Genomic DNA, 24,750 nt, shown 5'->3' on the forward strand with positions numbered 1-24,750 from the left:
TCCAAAAGCAAAAAAATTTTGCTTTTTCCAAAACCATGGTTTTGGTTTTTGGAGGGGGTGTTTGGGTAGATTATTCCCCAAACCATGGTTTGGGATGTAACCCAAACACACCCTAAATAGAGTAGATCTCTGGTATCATTGATAATTTAGGACGGTTATGTCCTCTATCTTTCATTACCAGTTGGAAAGCTTCCAATGAGTCCTTATAGGCCACAATTTTCTGCAATTCCAAGTGCTTACAGCTGAGGAGTCCCGAAAACAGAGCCGAAATTTTTGCTGGTGTCGGAGGCTCAAAGCCTCCTTTCCTACGAGCCATTTCCCTCTCTTGAGTCTCGCATGAGACCTCCACAGGTGGCAAGTTTCAGGATGTTGACTGAGCCGTCAACGTCAAGGGAGGGAGTGTTCTGTAAATGCACGAACAGAGTCATTTGGAACATTAATGACTTTAGTGGTACATGCATTCTCTCTTATCTTATTTACAAAATACTTTTCATCTATGTAAGGAAATTACTTGCACATTGACTCTCCAAATTTTATATTTTTATGTTTTTAGCTCATAAAATAGTGTTAGTTTGCTGTTAAACTCGTATTCGCTATAAATTTAGTTGAACTTATGAGTTTATTTACTGAATTTATCATTTTTACTTTTTTAGCTTATAAAATCATGTCAATTCACTCTTAAACTCATACTAATTTTTTGGATTTGATTATATTTAGTGATTTTATATATGAATTTTATAAAAATGTCTTTGTTGAATATGATAAATTATATGAACATTAACGGGTTTAACTTCAATTACTTAAATTTAATATATAGTTAAATGAAATGATTGTTATTTTATATTTTAATTATTTAATTATATACTTTTAATATCAATTTATTAATAAAAATAAACTCTTACCAGTTTATAATTTGAGTTTACAATCCGAGTTTATATCCGTATCACGAGTTTGTTTAAACTTACAAGCCTGATAACCTTGATGTTCTTGGTCCTTTTAATAAGGCACTTGCTAATTTCAAAGAGCATTGAATTTTTTTTTCTCTATATATACCCATATTTAATAAGAGTAGTGAGAAAGAATCATATGAATAAACTGTTTTGCCTTTTATTTATTTTTTGCCATTTTCTAGACTTTATAATATTGAGATATAGTGTATATTAAAATTGGAAACTTAATATTACGATTAGAGGAGCACTAGAAATTCTTGAATGCTCCTAGAATATCATCTCATTTGTGTTCTGCCCAATAAAAATGTTCCATCTCATATTATTTTAATCTACGTGGCAGCCTAGTAATTTCCAGTAATGTTTTTTTTTTTAAAAAAATTTAAATATCTAAGGCTTCATAATTTCCTCTTCTCCCCGTCTTTACTCTTTCTAAAGGAAAAAAAAAAAAAATCAGATCAGACTGGTCAGTTCAGACCCAAAACTGATGAAGCAATCAGTGGCTCGGTCTGGTTCATCTATTGAATTGGGAGCGTGATCGAACCGGTGTGATCCAATGGTTTTTGCAGGTTGCACTGTTGCTTTTTCCCCCCCTCAAATGATACAAAACGACATTGTTTTGCTTTTTTTTTTTTTTTAACAGTTAAGGTGTAAATTTGTCCTAGAAGCTTTCACTTAAGAGCATTTGACACTTGAAAGGTTAAAATAATTAAAAAGTGAGATTAAAAATTTTAATTATTTTTTATATTTTTTATCATTAAAATTTTAGAATTCTATTTTTTATTTTTGCAAACATGAAACTCATTAATTAACATCTTTTAACTCTACACTAATGATATTAATATTAAAAGGCTGAAAATACACCTTATAAATTTAAGAAACTAAATTAAAATTTTATGTAAAAATAAAAGATCAAATATATATTTTAGCTAAAAATTAACAATATATATTAAAATTTCTATGTGGACTTTCACAGTTATTTTTAGCTTGAAACTTAATTTACATAAAAAAAGTTATAGGAAAAATTAATCTAGAGATCCTCACAGTCTACCTTAATTTTCAATGAGGTCTCTACACTTTTTTTTTTTTTTAATTGGGTTCTTTGAGTTTCTGCTGGTCTTTAAAACCATTAAGTAGAGTTTTTAAAACTGTCAAATAGAGACAAGAGTGTTAAAAAATTCCATTAACTTAACTATGATTGTTCCTGTTTCTGCGTCTTTTGGCTCCTCTCAGCAAGCGCACATACGAATCAACATGGGCTAATATTGCAGGAATTGCTCCAGATAGAACTGGAGGAAAGAATGGTTCTGGGTTTGTTGATGGAGTGGAATCTGTGAATGGGAATAATCACGATGATAGAGAGCCCCGAGAGGAGCAGACCAAATATCTCACCCACCCATTCTTCCTTCTCTCTCTGTCTCTCCACGATGGAATGAGAGAGAGAGAGAGAGAGAGAGAGAGGCCCATTAATAGACAAATCTCAAAATCCCCCATTTATTCGCTACTCTTTTTTTTTTTTTTTTTGCTTTGGGCAAAATGATCAAATATATAGTAAGACGAGGAGGGCTCATCACAGCAGTAAAGTAGCGCCAATAAGTTCAAGAAACAGGGAAGCTCTGATACATTTGAGTATGAAATGAGAATAGCTTTTGTATGCATGCTTCCGAGTGAATCGGATGAGACAATCTGGATTAAGAAGGATCCAAGTACTGCAAATTGTCTCCTCTGACACTTTCTTCTTCTGAAAGAATAAGTCCCAAAGTATATCCGGATTGTCTCGCAGGGGGAGGTTCCCTATTTTATCTGAATTGAAGGCTAAGGAGATAAGTGAAGGGGACCTTCTAAACTCTTGAAGGATGCTAGAAGGATGCTAGTTGGCTCTATTTTTCTGGCATCATGAGTGGCCTTGTTTCTTAGCCTTCAAATCAAATTGATCATCATAATGATTCCATGGAACTGCTGAGTATGACCATTATATTCGAGTTAAGATCGAATTTTGATGACTTCAAAATCCATTTAGATCATAGGAATTTCCAGACTAAGAGCAGTTATTTGTAAGGTAATGATAGAGGCCATAGGAATGTCCAGAAACCATTAAAATTTGAGGGCTAAAACCCATTTATGCTCTACTTGTATGCCTTTCCTCTATCCATCACGCCCCTTTTCCTTTCATATATACGGAGAGGGATGCTCTCAAAATTTGCCCCAAGAGTTGCATTGTTCTCTCATTATTTTTACCGGTTTTGGTTCTCTATTATCCTTTTCTGCCTTGTTTCTCTAATATCTCTCAGTTATTAATGTTTATTAGTTGGCTCGCTCTTTCTTTCTTTCTCCTTGGCCATTTAGATTCAAGGGTTTCATTGATCACACTTTGTGGGGCTTTCTATATGGCAGATTTTTATTTCTTTGGGATTGCTGCCTTTTCTTTTGTTGTTCTCAGAAGCGATTCATAGAACCAGTTTCACTGTTTGTTGCATTGATGAGCACTATTATGCTCATCAAGAATCATTTAAATTTAATATAGAAGGCCGAAATTAAATATCTAATATTTTTGTTTTTAAATGTTTTTTCCTTTAATATGTACAAAATCCAAAATAAATGTAATCTTTTAACTGTAAGTTTTTTTTTAAAAAAATTATTTAGAAAGCACTAGATGAAAATTTTAAATCTGGCTCATTAAAATTATATCCCAATAATTTAGATTTTACTACTGATGCTCATGGTTTCGATAAGCACTGAAACTAATTCTAGCAAGTCATATGGTATTTTCCAGAATTTTAAGCTAAATTCTAAAATTCATAACATATACTTAATTAAAAATATAGTATTGAGCTCATTATTGTTGTCTCCTTTCAAAACTCAAGGAGTCATCTTTATAGGAAAAATATGAAACTGGGCTTCACATGTGCCATCTCATATAATTTAGTTTTTCAGTTAGACTGCTCCGTTTCTCTTTCCATTTTTATGCAGGTCTTTCACTTTAACTTTGAAAATTCATTTCTTGGGTCACACTCATCCTAATGAGATGCTCTTGGACTTATTTTAAAGCTATAAAAGTCCTTTATAAAGGGAAAATACCAAACATGACTTTGACGAGCATTCTTGTGTCCTCACTTATAACAGTTTTATAATGCATTATATTATTAATAGGATACAGATATATTACTTTGCAAACTGGACGACCTTTACTAATTGTTAAGTTCTTGTTCTGGAATATAGCTCTTGGGCTCTCTTAATTGTTGAAGAAATCTGTGATTACAAAACACATATGACTTGTCATTTTTTTGAAGCCGTTCAGTTCTTGTGAAAGATACTGCCGTTTGAACTTTGAAGTGAAATGGTCAAAATATCAAATTAATCACAGACAAGGTTCTACAAACAAAGGGTGATGATGATGGGTCTCGTTTGAACGATAAGTTTCAATCCGTCGCAACTTTATTTTCTTTTTTTCTTCTTGGTGGCTCATATATGTTATTTATTAAGCCCATTGTTATTCAGTATGAAACTTTCCACATCAACTTAAATCCACTCGTACTTAAACAATTTAACATTTACAAGTGATACTTATCCTAAGTATTTAATTAATCGATCCAATTAATTAAATTACTCAATAGGTTCAAGTCATACACTTAAATAAGATAAGCTGGTCATTATGAGAACCCCAAAAGCCATCAATGAGGAGGCAATATAAGGGGGGGTTGAAAAGATATAAAACTCAAACTACAGCATGTGATGGAGCGAGAGTATGCCCACGTACATATATTGTTAGAAATAGGAAAGAAAAAAAAAAAAACATCAGATCACACAGAAGCTTTTACAATGGAAGCGGTGAATAAAACAAGACATGTGGGCTTAATTTTGGTGGTTCAGATGTTGGTCCTTCGGTGCTGAATGGGAGAAATGGGCTTTATTCCAGGGAGAGGGCTCCAAAAAAGCACAAATAACTTGTGACGAAGGAAAATGGGGAGCTGTGAAACAACCATAAGAATGAAGCCCGATGACAACAGAATATAAGTTGGAAGAGCCTTGTGCAATTTTTGACTGTTGTCATCGAGCAAGAAGAAATCACCGGCACAGAAAGAGATCCACAAACAAACAATGGAGGCGAACATGAAGTACAAACCATAGTAAAATCTGGAAGGAATGAATCTCCGAGTGTGAAAATAATGACGAGATGGAGAAGCAATTATAGATAGAAAGCAGACGGTGGAAATGAGAGAGAAGAAGAGGGCCACAAATGAAGAATCTTTAAAAATTTTGAATGCTTGTGGCTTGTTTCTAAGGATCGCATAGCCCTTCTCATCATAACCACCTGGTATATCGGCACGTGTGGCAAAGGCCACCGATGCAACAAGGATCGACACTACAGAACACGCCTTTGAGGTTCTAGCCGCCCACTCTTGCTTGATTTTCATAGGTTCCTCTTGACTCTTTCTCAACATGTCTGGCGGAGTCTCCTTTTTTTTATTGAGTCTGCTCGACAAATCACGGGGGCATGACTTCCCCACTAACTGCGTCACCATATATACATACATCAACTTACCATGTCTATATATCTTAATATAAAATAAATCTTTGAAATAGTGATATGCTTTAAATATAGCCATTAGATACCCACAAAAAGCCAGCGCATCAGTTCGTTTTCCTTGTCGATTACTTCCCCAATGTCTTGATTACGGTTAAACTCAAGACTTGTTGCCACGTGCCATGCGTTGTTTCCCTCTTTATCCACTTGCCGGAACAAAATTTCCCTTAGCCATTTCTTTTTGCACAAAAACTAGTATGCATCTGTCTGCCTATATTCTATAGCTATTAGAAGTATGTTTTTCCCTTCATCATTTACAGCTGTAATAGTTGATGGAAATAATTCAAGAATTGTCTCCATCATTTCTATCACACCATTCTTAGTAGCAATCATTAGGGGTGTGTCAATTGGTATTGTACCAGATGCTGGTGTTGTCTTTGACTCCAACTCTATCCACCAATTCCATTCACAGTCCAAATTAAATCACAAAATTAGTTTATTATTGCAGGATTTTTTGGCACCAAAATATATAAATTAACCAAGGAATTTTCATGAATCATTTTACCATTATCTTCTTTTGTCTGCAGGGAAATTGAAAGCTGCTCTGAGGAGTTTCTTGATATTACTTGTGACATATCTTCTTCGGAGGCATGCTGAAGGAGTACCACTACAAAAAAATATGTTAATTCTAGCGGTTATGGTGTTACATTTCTAGCGGTTTTAACCGCTACAAATAACATTTGTAGCGGTTAACGAAACCGCTAGAAAAACAGGTGTTAGAAAAAATTTCTAGCGGTTATCTCAACCGCTACACATCATGGTCAAAACGATAGAACATTTCTAGCGGTTACGAACCGCTAGAAATTATCTGAAGGAGACACATTACTAGCGGTTACAAAACCGCTAGAAATTTTTTCCGGGGAAACGTTTCTAGCGGTTTTATAACCGCTAGAAAAGTTTCCCCGGAAAAAATTTCTAGCGGTTTTGTAACCGCTAGAAACCTGCTAAACGGGAATTAAATAATTTCAGTAGCGCGCGAAAATTACTAGCGGTTATAGAACCGCTAGAAATCTTTGGGAAATTAAATTTTCACACCAATTGAATTTTTAGAATGGCGGGAAAATTTTCTAGCGGTTCTTAACCGCTAGAAAGTTTGGCGCGAAATTTAAATTTGACGAAATATTTCTAGCGGTTCTGAACCGCTAGAAATGTTTACCGTGCCAGAAAAAAAAATTTATGGTTTTTCATATTATAATTTTAAAAACCATTAAATAAATTATTTTGAAGAATTTTTGTTAATTTGTATAATTAGTTATATGTTACATTTTATATATTCAAATTTTGTAATAAAAAATATGTAATTAAATTATGAATGTGTTAAAAGAAGTGAATTTAATCTAACAAGATAATTTAATTGAATATTTAATAAGATAGTTGAATTGAAGATGATATATTTTGGAATATTGAACCTATAGTATTAAGTTGATGAGTATTTGAATCAGTTGAGGAGGGCATGACAAATGTGGAGAAGAAAAATCTGAAAGGAAAGGAGAAATAAATATGTTAGTAAATTTTAAATAAAAACAAATAAAAGATACAATGAATTATAAAATAAAATTCACTTACCATAGAGTAAAGAGAAAAAAATCACAATATGAGATAGTAAGAAAAAAAGAGAGAATTATGAAGAAGAATAGGAGAGGAAGGAAAAGAGATGGAGTAAATGAATGTAGAGAAGATATGGTATTTATAGAGATCAGCGACACATTTGTAGCGGTGTTTTTGTAGCGTTTTATAACATTTTGTAGCTGTTATTCATTTTCTAGCGTATATAAAAGCGCTAGTAATTAGTAGCGGTTACATATGTAGCGGTTATTAACCGCTAGAAAGTTAGTATTTTTTATTTTTAAAATCTGAACGAATTTTAATTTACAGGTATGTATTTTGTAGCGGTTCATAACCGCTACAAATTTTTTCACGATATTGTAATTTGTAGCGGTTATTAACCGCTACAAATTACAATTTTCACGAAATTGTAATTTGTAGCGGTTAATAACCGCTACAAATTACAATTTCGTGGAAAAATTTGTAGCGGTTAATAACCGCTACAAATGAAAATTTTTTTATTTTTAAAAAAATTTTACGAATTTTAATTTATACATATGTATTTATGGACGAAAAATTTGTTAAATAATTTATTTTGGATGCTGCTACTCTCCATCATCATCCGGCCTGAAAGGACATATTTTAAAAAAATTTGTTAAATTTATGTTGTATTTGGAAAAAATTAGTAATTAGTAGTTAATTATTTAAATAATTTAAGAAAAGACGTGTACCTGATAAGTGGCAAATTATCATCTCCTTGAGGAAAGAAGTCTTCAAAATTCGAGGGTTGGAAGGGTTCACTGTCGTAAATAATGTCACCATCACCCATATCGTAAAGATCCCGTGGCTTGAGGTGAACGACCATATTCCAGTCTTTATGTTTCTCGTCCTCGACATAGTAAATTTGGTGTGCCTCAGAAGCAAGGATATATGGCTCATCATCTTCAGATGCCCCCGTATGAATAAGTCTTGAGAAATTGACTGAGGTGATGCCCAAATGGTCAGTAGCGAGTCCCCGTGAAGTTGTCGTATTTGCCCAGGAGCATTTGAACAGTGTCACGGTGAAAAGCTGGTAAGTCAACTCAATAATGTCAATTAGCTTTCCATAGTAAGTGACGCCTCCAAAGCGCATATCGCCATCACTACTGCTAGCATAACATCTCGTTCCGAATGTCCCGCAAACTCCAGAGTTTTGTGTGAGCAATCCCTGATCACGTGCAACCGTACAGAACTTGAAGCCGTTGACATTGTACGCGGTAAACCTCCGTGCATGGTCTAACGGACCGAGAGAAAGAGCTCTGAATTCATCTGTGTATGGGCTGTTGACATTACGTATTCGACGTGTAAACCAACTGGGAAACTCTTTGTGGACTCTTTTATCAATGTCAGCAGAACGCGCACGGCCCCGTAGCTGACGCCTGAGATAACTCCTAAACTCACTATAGTAAAGTGTAATTTGTTAGAAGAGTCAATAAGAAACAAATATAAAGTGTAAAAGCTAGTGAGCTTATATGATATATATACTTACTGCATGAAGGGTTCAACTTGGCTGCAATTTATCAAAACGTGTCTGTGTGCCTGGAGTTTCTCTGTAGGAGTGAGTCTGAAGAATTCATATCCTCCAACTGGTTTCCCAACAGGAGGAAATAAAGTTGACGTGGAAGGACCGGGAGGAGAATCATCTACGCGACGCGGGCGGTTAAAAGATGTCTCCATGTCATCAAAGTACCTCGAACAGAAAGTTAGGACCTCATCTCCGGAATAACCTTCTGCTATTGACCCCTCAGGCCATGCCTTATTCCTAACATATGATTTTAATTTTCCCAAGTACCTGTAAGTTAAAATTGCATTAATAATTACGAGTAAATGAAAGAACAATGTGAAATTTAAAGAGGCGGGAATAAAAGATAATCTAGTACCTCTCTATAGGGTACATCCATCGATAGTGAACTGGGCCAGCAACCTTTGCTTCTCGAACAAGGTGGACAGTCAAGTGAACCATAACAGTAAAGAATGATGGAGGAAATATCATCTCCAAGTGACAAAGTGTAAGAATAATTTTATTTTGCAGCTGATCAAGCTCTTCCGCTACCAAGACCTTCGCACACAACTTCTTGAAAAATGAACATAATTCTACCAAAACCACCGATACATCAGAAGGAAGTGTGTTTTTCAAGGCCAATGGAAGTAACTGTTGCATAAGAACATGAGAGTCATGACTTTTCAACCCAGTAACCTTTCGAGCCTGCAGATCGATACACCTTGAGATGTTGCTAGAATATCCATCTGGTACTTTTATGTTCTTCAACGTCGAGAGGAAGATATCCTTGTTCTGCTTTGTCAAGGTGAATTTAGCTGGCTGAAACTTGTCGTTTTCATCAGGCCAAGCCTCTTCACGAATTCCCCAGGCCCGTAAATCTTTTCTAGCTGCGAGATGGTCTTTGGACTTTCCAGCTTCATTGAGCAACGTATATAGCACATTATCGCACACATTTTTTTCAATGTGCATAACATCCAAACTGTGTCGTAGCAAATTAGATTCCCAATAAGGAAGAGTGAAAAATATGCTTCTCTTCCGCCATTGCATAGGTTGCGTATCAGATGTCCCACGAGATCGTCGTCCCAATCGTTCGGGATCCACACTCTTACCAAACTCGATATGAACATCTTCTAACTGCCGCAAAATATCCATACCAGACAAAGTAACAGGAGGATCTCTCTTCTCCTGTTTCCCATCGAAGCGAATCCGTTGCAATCTAAGTCTGTGCTTGGAATCAAGGAACCGTCGATGTCCTATGAAGCACCACTTGCGACTGTGTGGAAGGCGACATGGCACAGAATCAAAATTGCACTCAGGACAGGCCAACCCAGTATGCACATTCCAGCCAGACAAAGTTCCCAAACCGGGAAAATCACTTATTGTCCACATCAAGGCTGCACGGAGATTGAATAGTTGCTTGTCATGTGAGTCATATGCCTCAACACCATTCGTCCATAGGTCGAGCAATTCGTGTATCAACGGTTGCAGGTATACGTCAATATCATTTCCTGGTGCTTTCTTGCCAGGAATGATCATGGAAAGCAAAAAGGAGCTCTGCTTCATGCACATCCAAGGTGGTAGATTGTATGGAATTAACACCACCGGCCAGATACTGTAACTTGTGCTCATGTTTCCGAAGGGATTAAAACCATCGGTTGCCAATGCAAGACGTACATTTCTAGGATCATTGGCAAAGTCTGGAAATTTCGCATCAAACGCTTTCCACGCCTCCGAGTCTCGTGGGTGCCTTAACCTACCATCTAGGTTTTCCTCAGTCGCGTGCCACCTCATGTGCTGAGCCATTTTTGATGACATATACATTCTTTGCAACCGTGGTTTCAAAGGAAAGTATCTAAGAAAATAATATATTAAAAATTTAAAATACCGAATATTTTTAGAGACGGAACAAGTAACACGCTGTAATAATTTGTACCTGAGAATTTTGGCCGGTTTCTTCTTTTGCTTCTTGCCCTTTCGTACCGACTTATAGCGTGACGTCTTGCATCTCGTACAAATCTCTTTGTTGGCATCATCTCCCCAGTATAGCATACAGTCGTTTGGGCATGCATCTATCTTCTTATAGTTCAAGCCAAGCTTGTTAATAATCTTTTTTGCTTCGTAAAAAGACGGAGGGAATTCAGCTTGGGGGAAAGCATCTCCCAGTAACTCCAGCAACATAGACATCGCCTTGTCAGTCATACCGCACAAGCATTTGATGTGATACAGCCTCACCAAGAATGACAACTTCGAATACTTTGTACACCCAGAATAAAGAGGCTTGTCAGCTTCGGTCATGAGGTCAAAAAATTCCCGAGCAGTTTCGTTTCTTAGAAACTCCGGTTGAGGTCCCTCTACTTCATCTTCGTTGGGATTCGAGCTTTCGTGAACACCAAAAGCATCACGCACAGCATCATTCACGGCATCGGCCTCATCCACTCGAACTCCCATCCGTGAAACTACTGGCACTGACTCAGCACCCATATCTAGCCGTTCCCCATGTAGTTGCCAAAATACGTACTCTCGCGGAAAAGGCTTAAAGATTAAATGTTCCCTAACAATATCTTTGGGATGCCACTTTTTGAAATTACATTTAGGACAGGGACACTGAATCTTACCATTTACGGCAGCATTGGCGAAAGCAAAATCCAAGAAATAGTTTAGACCAGCCAAGTATTGCGGAGTCGACCGGTGCAAGTTGATCCACGACCTATCCATGACTAATAATGCTCAAATTTCGTGAAAATATGCCACAGAGCTCAAAGAGAAGTTAAAATGAAATTCAGTTGAAGTGCTTCAGCTTATAAAGGAGGGTGGAGGAACGGTCATTTTTTTGTAGCGGTTACAAAACCGCTACAAATTTGTAGCGGTTTTAACGGAAAATTTCAATTTCCAGCGGTTATTAACCGCTAGAAATTCTAAATATCGGTTACAAACCGATAGAAATTTCTAGCGGTTTAACGGGAATTTTCTCTCCATCTGTTTTGAATTTTCTAGCGGTTTTATAACCGCTAGAAAATTCGGTCAAATTTGAGAATTTTCTAGCGGTTCTGGTGAACCGCTAGAAAACTGAGAATTTTCTAGCGGTTCTGGTGAACCGCTAGAAATTAGAATTTTCTAGCGGTTCACGTGAACCGCTAGAAAATTCTCAGTTTTCTAGCGGTTCACCAGAACCGCTAGAAAATTCTCAGTTTTCTAGCGGTTCACCAGAACCGCTAGAAAATTCTACAGTTTTAAAAATATTTATTAAATTAATAAATGATTATAAATTATTTCGAGTAATTAATATGTTTAACGTGTTTAATAAATTGTAATGTTGATGTTGTAATAAATAAATAAATATTTCAATATTAATTAGTACTTGACATAAATAAAATTATAGAAATAAATCAATAAAGGAAACAAATAAATATAAAATTTAGATAAATATCTAAATAATATATAAAACCGTAAAATTAAGATTCTAATAAAATCCGATACAATGAAAGCAAATCATGGGTGGGGGGCAGAAGCAGCATCATCGGGATCATCCTCTGCTGAATCCTCCGGCTGACGGTGGGCAGGCCGCTCAACCTGCTGGGACTGGACTGGCGGATGGCGGGGTAGGGGCGGGACTGGTGGCATGTGTAGGTCGGGGATGTCAGGAACCGAGATGTTTGGAGCTATACTGACCACCACATGACGCAGAGCCGTAGCAGCTGCCAAGAGCTGGTCAAGCTGCGTCTGGAGCTGACGATCACGCTCCTGGAACTGACGATCACGCTCCACGATCCTGGCCTCGAACTCTTGTCTGAGCTCCTCTCGCAATTCCTCTGAAGATGAGGAACCCGGCCGCTTCGCACTCGCATGAGAGCTCCCAGCAGTATATGAAGGGCCAGCGCCACTTGAGCGGGGCAGCCTAGTCGGTGTAGGTCCAAGTCCAAGCCCGCTAACTCGACCAGGGTGCTGCGGCCGGCCAAGACCCGCTAAAAGTGAGGCGGTGGGATCCAAGGCAGACCCCTGAGACTCACGCAACTCGGAATCGACCTGAGTCATCCGTGCCTACCAAAATTAATATAAAGAAGTTAATTATAATATAATGATATCTACACTGTGATATTATATTAATATTTAATTTATTACTTACCGCTATCTCCTCAACCTCATCCGACGCACGCCCGTCTCGGGGTCTATACACCATCGGCCACATCTCGCCATAAGTGGGCGTGTATCCCCGCTCCTGCTGCGTCTTTTCTATCTGTAAATGAAATCAAAGAAATAATTAGTTACAAATTAAATACATCTACATATTTAATAAATTTATTTCAAGTACTCACAATCTCGTCATAAGTGATCGCAAAGCTCCTGGATCCAGCCCTATGACGTATCGTCTGATGCCTGACGCTCCTAGCATTTCTCCTAGAAAGAGCCTGAAGCAAAATGTAAAAAAATTAAATTAAATGAGTCAAGTCGGATAAAAAATAAAGAAATTATAATTAATACAATATTATCATACCATCTGGTCAGCCGTCATCCTAAAATAGACGTAAGTAGACCAGTCTTGGTCCGGGACTCCACCAGGTACATCTGCCAGTATCTCCTGGAGGGGCCTCGTCCCGTCACCTTTCTTCTCCCTCCACAGGTCGGCCCTCCTGTTCTTCCATGCCATCCCCAGCCTCTTGATCGTGTCAGCCCTCAACTCCTCCCCCAGAATAAATTTACTCTATGATTAAAATAATAAATTAACTAAATAACAAATTATAAACAAATAATTAAGCAATTTCAATAATTAAAAACAAATAATTAGTTTTTAACTAATTTAACAATATTATAAATAAAATATAAATTAATCAAAGTTTAATAATAATTAAACAATTAAGTAATTTAAATAAAAAAATTTTTACTCAACTAAATTTAAAATTATTATAAGTAATAAATTAATGAAATCAATAACAAATTATTTTCATTTAACTACTTTTAAATAATTTAAATTAAAAATATATATTCATTTAACTACTTTTAAAAATATTATAAATAACAAACAAATTAAATAAATAAAAAATTATAATCAAACAATTAAATTATTTGAAAACAAAATATATAATCATTTATTTAAATTAAAAAAAATTATAAATAACAATTTTATATTACCTTCATTATTTCCCAGCCTTGCTGCTTCTTGTCTGAGGTGATCTTCTTCCAGTCCTGCACGTAGATGGGGAACAGCGTCCACTGCTGACCAAGGAGGCGCACGTACTTGTTGTACAACTGGCCACCTTTCTTCGTCGGTTGGCCCAACTCATTGAGCGGCACAACCACTCGTCCGCCTGTCATCATAGACAGCTCTCTGGCTGTCAGCCTCCGATAGGACCTGTTCCCCTCAGTGTCTACAAAATTTAATTAAGAAATAAATTATATATCAATAAATTAATATAATTTCTATATAAATTAAATACTGATCAAAACTTTAAAAAGTTAAAATAAATACTTACCGACAAATTCCACCTCATAACCAGCCTGACGTCTCGGAGCAGGACGCTGTGCAGCCTGGGGATACTCATTCCCCTGATCCTGCTGCTCCTCCTCCTCCTCCTCCTCGTCAGCAGCATCAGCATGGGGTTGCTCATCCCCAGTAAAATGAGCCTCCTCAGTCCGCTCAATACCATCCTGCTCCATAAAACTGAGGATATCCTCCTCGCTCAAATCGTAGTCATGAATGCTGGGAAATGGCTCATCAGCATCATGATGAACCTCACTGGGTCCAGCTCTCTCAGGATCAACTGGGTCTTTCCCATGTCGACGAGGCATCCTAATAACAACAAATAGTAATTATTTATAAATGAAATAAAAAAAATTAATTTATAAGCTATAACATAATAAAATTAATAAAATAAAACATAAAATAAAAATTATTTATCAATAAATTACTATTTTTACCTGAAAATAAGGATCTGCAACTGAATCAGAACTCAAATATGTTTGTGAAGAAAATTCAGCAGAGCTTCGCTTCCAGAACGATTGAAGAAGTGAGAGTGTGGGGGGGGGATATATAGACCGAAACTTTCTAGCGGTTAGGCACAAAACCGCTAGAAATTTCTAGCGGTTTTGTGCCTAACCGCTAGAAATTCCCAACGGTCATATGACCGTTGGGAATTTCTAGCGGTTCACGGCCGAACCGCTAGAGATTTCTAGCGGTTCGGCCGCGAACCGCTAGAAATTTCTAAACTCCTCGGGGAATGAAAAAAATTTCTAGCGCTTCATGCATCAACCGCTAGAATTTTTCAGTGTCTAGCGGTTTATTAGCCTGAACCGCTAGAAAGTAAACGCTACAAATTTGGCGCCAAGTTCCCGCCAAAGCCCGGGGAGTTTTCTAGCTCTAATTTTCTAGCGGTTAGGGGGTAACCGCTAGAAATGTGCGTTTAATGGTCAAACCGTCTGTATTTTGCAGCGGTTTTTGTAGGAACCGCTAGAAATATCTGAAATTTCTAGCGGTTTTCTTTAACCGCTAGAAAGGTTCCGCTGCTACTTTTACAATTTCTTATAGTGAGTTTGGTCATTATTTGATGCCACCATGCATGTGCCCTCTTCATTCTGGGTATATAAACCAGACCGGACCATCCAAGACCCGTATGTTAGTAAGGGAAAAAATGTTTTAAAAAATTTATCATTTAAAAGAAATTTATAACTGTATATAATTAAAATAACATATGTTGATTCTAGACTTTTTTCCTCAAAATCGTAATAGATAGTACCGTCTTGCATGACACGCCCTACCTGCTTCAGAAAAGGTTAACATCATGAATAACATGAGAAGGAAAGCAGCGGATATCAACGCGAGGAAAGCGAGGAGGCGTATCGGCAGCATTAGAATATTGCACATCCGCACCACAAACTTTCCCAAAATGCTTTGTTCATCTGCAAATTAAATGTTAAGTCGCAAAATTTGTTAGTGTCTTGACTTATTATATACGAATCAATGAACCGTATCCCACTCAATTCCCAAACACCTTAACAGTAGTATGGTTTTCTCAAGCCAAGAAAAAGGTAATATAACTCTCCCCCTAAAGTTTTGTCGAATTAAAAAAAAAATATAAAGAGTGAACATATATAAAATCTTCGTATACTGGAAATGTAACTCAAATAATGAGATGATCCATAAGATAAAAGAAAAATGTAAATTGCACAAACAAACATTCATGCATGTACAACTTTAACAAGTTCAAATTAAAACTAAAATATTAAATAAAAATAGGATCTTTGGCGTTCATTTCTTATCCATTATTGTATCTTTTGATGGTGTGCGTAGGGAAAAACCTCACTTGATAGAAGAAGGCAGGAAAAAAGCACAAAGTGATGAACTAATAAGTACGCAAGAGTGTCATTTCATACATACTTTAGCTGGCATATTATATTTACCAGCTTGCCACAATCATAGATGCACCTTCTATATTTTCTAAATTATGGGGAGAAATGTATTAAACCAAACAAATGATTAATTTTTGAAGACTGAGTTATCATTGAATCAAAATTTTAGGGAGTAAATGATTAATTTTTTATCCATATTTCATCTCTTCCTAGTATCATAGTTTCAAATTGTTCAAGGAAAGGTGTTTAAGCTAATTCGAATTAAAATAAATGCACATTTGTTGTGGACAAAAGAAAATAGCTACGGAGTAACATGTAAAGCGTACTTACTGATTTTGCTTTTCAATCTTTCAACCCAAGTGGCAGATTTCTTCTTCTCATCTGCATATTATATATATATATATATATATATATCTATATAAAGTATAAATACTCCCCCATCTTTAATATGAACACATTCTGAAAATTTTGTTTGTTCCTTAATATTAAGAAACTTCATAAAGTTTAATTAAGTATTTACGGGTTATTTCCAAAAAATGTTTGCATATCTAACTAGTTCATTTGTGTGGCGTATTTGACTTTATACATATTTGTACCAAATGATTTTTTCTTTATAATTTTCTGCAAATTAAATATTATAAGTCACAAAATTTGTTAGTGTCTTAAAATCTTACACTCGTATCAATGAACGGAATCCTACTCGATTCCCAAACACTATTTGTTAACATTAATATAATTCTCCCTCTAAAATTTTTCTCGAATTAAAGAAAATATAAATCGTGAACATAATTTTCATATATTGGAAATGTAACTCAAATAGTGAAACGATCCACAAGTTACAGTCAAGGAAAAATGACCCAAAAAAAGTTCAAAATCTGTAAATGCTAAATAAAGAATATCAACAAAAATTGGTTGTTATTTGCAAATTTAGTATTGTCAACACCGAATAAAATATTGTTAGCAAACTTTATTTGAGATTTAGTAATTTTGAGCTTATTTTTTTGTCATTCTCCCTAAAGTCAATTATAATTATACACTTTTAGATGACATATTTACCATCTTGCCACAATCAAACAAAGTGCCTACTTACATTTGCTTTGCCAGCTGGCTTCCAATTCTTCAAGCGACGTGGCCTCATTCTTCTCGCCAACTACCGACAACCCTTCAGGGTTCCAAACAAACAAGCCATTTTTAATATGAACACATTCTGAAAATTTTGCTTGTTCCTTAATGCAAGAAGCTTCATAAAATTTAATTAAGTATTTATGAGTTATTTCCAAAAATGTTTGCATATCTAACTAGTTCATTTGTGTGGCGTGTTACATATTTGTACTCTTGAGAAACATAACGTTTCTAGTTTTCAAATAAGGCCATACAGAGAAGAAACGTAAACAATATTCATCGTTATAAAACGGTACTCCGGATTTTATTATAAAAATCTCAAGTATGTTTCATAATATAATGTGTCTTGTCTAAAGTATTAATTTTTTCAAACTGGTATCCCTTACTAATTAAAAATTTCTCAACTAATTGACTAAAATCCTTTAACTAATGACTTTTATAAAAGGTAATTTTGATATTCTACCAAAAAAACATAATGTTTTTAAACTAACTTCTTTAACTTATGTAAAATTATTATTAAATATTTGTAACAAGCTAAGGATAGGAGGGAATTCTTTCAAACATTGATATAGCTAGGAAGCTCGAAATGCATTAGAAGAAAGCCAAGAATGAAATCATAGACACACACATGTTCACATTGCATTCCCTTCACAGACATAGAACTTACGATAAATTGGACGAGCAAGGCTTGGTAGTTGAAGAAGGGCAGTACTTTTGAAAGCTGAACGATTTGCTGCTAGGAGATGAAGTGGAGACAACCTTTCCTTGTTGCGCTTCATCATCTTTTTCAAATGATCTCTATAAAGGTGAACGATTTCGATTGCCACGTCTGCACTTAGCAGTACTTCATCATAAGTATATTAACAATAAATGAAAGAATGGATGCTAATTTAGATTTACCAGAATGCCCTTCTGCAATTGCACAATGAAGAATGGTATCATCGTTGTTGTTCCTTATACATTGATCAAAGTCGGTCGAAGAAACATCATGGGTTCCCACATACAGATAATGAAGCCAAAGAAAAGCTTCTTTGTTGCCATTGAGAGCCGCTAAGAAAAGGGGTGTCTCGCCATCAATGTTGCGAGGAGCAATTAAAGAGGGGTCTCCGTCACCCATCTTCCTGCACATTTTAACATCTCCTCTTATTGCTGCAAGGTGCAATGGAGTGTTCTTTCTATCATTTTCGGCGCCAAGAACAGCTTTCACGTTCCAGCTTTCCTCACCATTTTCATCCACTGTAACCGCCACATCATCTTGGGCGGGACTGTTTTCTTGTTCAACTAAGAATTCAACCATGTTTGCCACCACGTTCGTTTGCCCGTAACACACAGCCATGTGTAAAACTGTATCTCCCGTCCCTGTTATCTTGGCCATCCAAAGCGCCCTCTCTTGCTTGCAAGTTGCAGATACTTCTGACCACTTTCCTTTCATGGCATCACTACGCAATTTCTGCTCCAGATTTATGACCTGGACTTCGCCGTCCAACGAACTCATTGTCTCTGGCACGATTGACTTCAATGGACAAATTAATTGAAAGGGTTGTTATATATATAAGGCAAGCTTTGCTCAACTATCCAGTAATTCCCATTCTTGGCCGGAAGAAGAGGTTTCAGGCAACTGAATATGCTGTTATTCCTACATGGAAAGAGAAGTTGAAACATGGGACAAGTTTGGATTGATGGTGAGGGACATGGTTTTTATTTTATAATTTTATTATTGTATTGTTGACGGATGTTTTTGATAATATATTTAATTTTCATTTCATTTCGCATTCTGATGAATTTGATTTAATTTGGTTCAATTCATCTTTTTAGGTTATTTAATTTTTTTTATAACGTTTACTTCACAGATATTAATAATATTTCTTAGAGAGTTGAATTGAACCTTCATGCTTATATGAAATGTTAAAAAATTAATTTTATTATTATATTAATAAAAATATATCAATTTGGGATGGTCTAAGATATTACAGAAAATCAATCACTGAATCACATTTAGAAAAGACCTTCAAACAAACAAAATGAGTAAATATATAAATGCTGCATAGGTCAAAATACCATACTCAGTATAAGTTAAATATTTCAACTAAACACACTATTTGTAAACCATATATGCATGTACGTCAAATTGGCTTCCTCCATATTTCTATAAAAGCTCTGAGAAAGAGATATTATTTATGAGCATAACTAATGCAGCTTAGTCTAGCTATATGCATGTACGCCTTTGTAAAGAAAGTATTTTTTTTTCCCTTAATAAAAGTCATACCCCTAGAAAAAAAAGTCTTTTATACTAGTTAGAATAGGCATTTAATATTAGAAAGATGACATGTGTAGAAATGGGCAGTATTAAAAGTTCAATTTTTTTACACTGGTTGCAAAACCAGTGTATAAAATGTTACTAGTACAACCGGTGTAAAAAACCAAAAAAAAAAAAAAAATCTGTGATTTGAGAATCAAGTTAAAGTTAAAATGCAATCAATTCTCCGGTAATCGATGTGAAAAAAAAAACAAGTGAGAGATATGAGAATGAAACAGAAAATGAAAAGTAGATAAATTTTACCGCAATCAGACGTGCGCCGTTGAGACGGATGGTATCTTGAGCTTTTCTTTATCGGCAGTCATTGTGTCGAACATGTGATCTGCATAAAGAAATGAATATATCACTTTTCTCTTCCAGTCTAACACTAATACAGTAACACTGTAGGGAATCGAGAATTCAAGAACAGAGCAAACGATCAAAGAAGAAAGGTAGATTCAAAACTGCTGATCTTATTTCTTTTCACTGTGTACGTACGCCTCTACTTTCATGAAAGCAGTCAACTGAATTCTTTCAATGACTATCAAATTTAAGCCCTTGCCAAATTAAATTTAAATGATGTCAACGGGAACTATAGGTCATAGTTATGGAAGACCAGACCAAACAAGAACCCCATAAAAAGAAAATATAACAATGACGCCCAAAAGAAGGAAAACTTGAAGAAGAGTGCGTGAATGAGGAGGTGGGGGAGAAAAGTGAACCAACAACAACCAATAAGAAGTTAATGATGTCAAAGAAGCAGAGGCTTACTAAATTAAAGAAATAGGAGAATGAGATTGTAACTTCGCCCAAACCAAATCTTAAAGAAGCAGAGGTGAGTGTGGAGAAGAGAGGTAAGCAGAGAGGCATTATATAGAGAAGAAGTAGACCCTACATCCTCCTTAATCTTTCTTCCACCTGACGGTGAAATCCCAAAAGAAAATTCAATGAAATTTCAATTTCAACAACCCGTCAGCAAAAACGCGCAAGAAGGGAAAGAATAAAGCCATCACGGTCATCTTCTTCCTTGAGCTTTCACCTTTTCTTTTCTTCTTCTTCTTCCATTTGTTTTTCATATGCCTTCCATTTTCTTTTGTCTTCTTCAAGCCCCCCCTCCTTTTCTTTCCTCATTCTCTTTAGATGGTTTTGTAGTCCAGTATTAGTCACAAAGCTACTTCTCTGCTTCCCCAATTCAGCTGATTTGTTCTGATTTTTGCATATTATTAAAACCATTTTATTTAAAAACAAGACATAGATCAATTAACACCTATTCATTACATACGTCAAGTTCATAAGTTAACTTACAAGTATGTATACACATTTTAACAAATACAATAACAAAATAACGAGTGTCCATATTTCATAAATGAATTTACAAGCGCACATATGCATTTTAACAACTAATAGTTGTAAAACAACAAGTGTCCTTATAAAAATTTACAAATATTGGTTTACATTATAAGAATTTATAAAAAAATTTACAACAATTCATAGATTAATTTATAAGTATACATACACATTTTAGCAACAAAAATTCGTTGGCAAAAAAATAGAAAAATAAAAAATGTGAATGAAAAATTTGACTAATGGACATGAGCAACATGATCTAAGTTTTATCCTTGATTTAAGTTATGTCAACAAAAATGATTATTGTCATTTTAATATGATAGGTGAAACAATTAAATTTGATTATAAACATCAATATATAAATTTACAACTTTATCATTAATATGATTGCAAAAAGTTAAATATTTATTAAAAAACAATTTAGCCCATAACCTACCACCGTAGCTCTATTTTTCACTCCATCTTTTGACCTACCAAGTACGTAACAAGCAAGAGACTTATATTACTTTAATATGAATTGAAAACAGGACAGGTAATTTAATTTAACTTCACTTGAAAATAAATTGAGGGCTGAGAAAAATATTAAACCGTAATGATCCAAGATGTTCTTATAACAAGTAATGCACGACATTATCATATTTCATATCCTCTTATATCAATATTAATACAGAAAACCTTTCGTATGAAAAAAAAAAAACGAAACAAAGATATTAACATAAAAAACCGACAACTTTGCCGCACAAATTATATCACAGAGAAAATCATCATGTGATATTAAAGAAGGAACATAATTATAAACAATTCCATATATAATAAGTAAGCAATATATAATGTCAAGTTTCAACACAAAAAATGACAACAGGTATACGTGTTACTCATTCGTTGCAAGAAGTTAGTTTGATATATTTACGTGTATTATACTCCCTTCTCTCCTTTACTCAGTTCTTTTTGCTTCTAGATATAAAATATACCCAAGGAATTTGCTTTGATTTTTCTTTTTCGGATAAGAATACGGGCCTCAGCCCAAATTTATTAATGAATTTGTTTTGATTTTAAATATAAGACTTTAATGTTATGTCTCCATCTATTTAATATTCTGACTTTATGTCGTCCTTATTGATCTCACAATTTTTCCCACCATCTTTCTCCCTTGCATTTAATATTTCAAGGATAGTGAAACACATTTTTTTAGATGGTAAAATGGCGATTTAATAACAGAATTAATCAATTTTCTTAATCTTCATCAATTAGTTTCTACTTCCTCCGATCTAAAATATAAATCACTTTCTAAAATATTTTTTTTATTCATAATATAAAGTTTAAAATTTATAACCACCCTGGTTCTTATTGTTTGTCACTTGTGAGGAGGAATTTTGGTCCTTTTAATCTGTCACTTGTACCCTTTCTGATGCTTCATTTCCAATCCTGTCCCTATTAATCATAGCAAAAGTGAGGAGAGAGGGAATGGGTAAGAGGAAATATACTAGTATTACATCACATTTTTTTCCCAATATCCATATATCTCTTTAATAAGGGTAAAAGTGCAAGATTTCGTCTATTTAATACTCTTCTTGATATGTGAGAAACTCTTAAAAGTGACAAATAATAGAATCATAGTGATATATTTTAAATGAGAGTTAACATAGTTTAAGATTTTTCTTGTTTCATATGAATTATGCTAAAAATGTCCTATAAATGGAATTAGAAGAGTATAATTTTAACCAATATATTGTATTAAAAAGACAAATAAATGTAAACTCTTGAGGTTAAATTGAAATGATGTGATGGGAAAATATATAATATAGTATATAGTTATAATATGTATGAAAATCGGACGAGACCAAAACAATAACCTCAAAAGGTTAATATAAAAGTGACTCATATTTTTTAATAATAAACAGCAAACACACACACACACACACATATACCTCCGGTCCTTAATATAGAATCTAATTAGAAGGTTGATTTTGGTTCTAAATATATAACCTATTTCTCATATTTACCAATTCTTTCCTAAATTGCCCCTATTAAATAATTAAATACCACAATAATACTTATAACTTATTAATAGTACACCTATATATTTTATAAAGTGAGTACTTATTAATTTCACAAATGCATCAATTCTACCATTTTATATTTTTAATAAAATAATTTAAAATTTTTTTTGAAATTTCAATTTTTTAAAGAAGTTTTAATTGAGGGTATTTTGGAAAACATGTCATATTTATGATTATTACCTAACTTAACTAATTTCCTTAATTTAATCAAAATAGTTAAATAGGTCTTATATTAAGGACCGGAGGAGTATTTCATTTTAGTTAGAGCAGACTTATTCTTTAATAAGTTACAGATGAGCATTGCGTTTTAGAAAAATACCGTTGACGTTCTAAATCTTACTCTCTTGTGTGCTGGATTTGTTAGTAATACCATGAGCATTTGTGCGTTTCTTGAAAGGTTTATCATTCACTATATTTCCAAATACTAAAAAGTTGATAAATAATGTTTTAAAAGAGAAAAAATTGGCCAGCACTTTTCCTTTTTCTTTCTTTGTTTTTGGGCCAACTGGCCAGCCCTTTTCCTGGAATCTAGCTAATCTTGTTAGTTCACTTAGGGAGATTATTTTCCATTTTTAAAAAGGTTAGTTTCATTATTAGTCCCTAAAGTTTGATATTATTTTGGTTTTACCTGTTAAAATTTGAAACCAGTGATTTTGGTTTCTGATATTTGATCTTATTTTAGTTTTAGTCTCTAAAATTTAAAATCACTGGCTTTGACTCCTTAAATTTGATCTTATTTTGGTTTGAGTCCTGGAAATTTTAAAACTAATAATTTTGGTCATTAAGATTTGACTTCATTTTGGTCTATTTTAAGATTTATGGTCCCTAAAAGCAATGGTCCAAATCAAAGTGAAGTTGAATTTCAAGGGTTAAAGCCACTTGTTTCAAACTTCAGAGACAAAAATTGATTTCAAATTTCAAAGACTAAAGTCGGTGTTAACTCTTAAAGTTATTTTGCAATTCTGTTTTAAAGTTATTACTTCTTACTTTTTTCGGGCCATCGTTGGTTCTTTCTTTCTTTTTCCCCTACAAGAAACAAACAAATTAACGCAAAAGATGCACAACCAGTTCAACAACAAAAAGCGTGAAACTACAAAACGCAAAACAACAAAAAAGAAGAAATGTCATCCAGTTTCTAAGACTTCCTGAGTCATCGTTCTTTCTTTACTGAATGGTCAGTAACGGTCTTTTATAAGTTTATATACAAAGTTACGGTGTATTAAATATAGGGAAAAGTTAAGCAATATTTTAATTTGCCAACAAATTTAAAACTGAACATTAATTTGGCACCTATGCTTTTGTATGTCCAATTATGAAATCAGTCTCTAGGCTTTAGTTTAATGCCCAAGAATGCCACATCCTATTTAGAATAATCCTTATTCAGAACCAGAAGCTATATCTTAATTAGGTTCTATTAAGTACAGTTATATATTCAAAAATCTTACAAGTTGAAGCTCATTAATTGCATTCACTTCAACCTGGTGTTCTTCAGAATTTTGGGTACCTTAAAAAATTTATAACTTATCCTAGAAATATTTAACCTTAAAAACTGCCTCATCAGTTCTCACTATTGGATCCAGATTTTACACACACTAGGAAAACTTATTTCTCATGTTATATAGTTCTCCAATTAATGTAATCTATGAGTTGAAAAACTTAAAATGTCTTCTCCAAGGGAAACAAATCGGGACCAGGAAACCGGTATGTTACTTTGCAAATTGGACGCATTTTACTAATTTTTAAGCTCTTGTTCTGGAATAATATAGCTCTTGGGCTCTCTTAATTCTTGAAGAAATCTGTGACTATAAAACCTATGACTAGTCATTTTTTCAAGCTGTTCGGTTCTTGTGAAAGTTATCTACTACCATTTGAACTTTCAAGTGAAATGGTCTTAATATCAAATTAATCACAGAAAATGTTCTAAAAACAAAGGGTGATGATGATGGGTCTTGTTTGAACAGCAAGTT

General features: G+C 34.5%; 1 protein-coding gene across 1 annotated transcript in view; it reads right to left on the reverse strand.

Annotated features, from left to right (window-relative positions):
* LOC114745115 (uncharacterized) overlaps nt 1-18,575 on the reverse strand; it is a 41,289-nt gene extending 22,714 nt beyond the window's left edge. Inside the window, exon 1 of the mRNA XM_028933256.1 lies at nt 17,981-18,575. Coding sequence (XP_028789089.1) covers nt 17,981-18,575 — 595 coding nt within the window. The remainder of the gene's footprint in view (nt 1-17,980) is intronic.
* Nucleotides 18,576-24,750: the final 6,175 nt, after the last annotated feature.

This window comes from Neltuma alba, unplaced genomic scaffold (assembly GCF_004799145.2).
Source record: "Neltuma alba isolate B1F8T4 unplaced genomic scaffold, ASM479914v2 tig00004532_pilon, whole genome shotgun sequence".
NCBI classification, from domain to species: Eukaryota; Viridiplantae; Streptophyta; class Magnoliopsida; order Fabales; family Fabaceae; genus Neltuma; species Neltuma alba.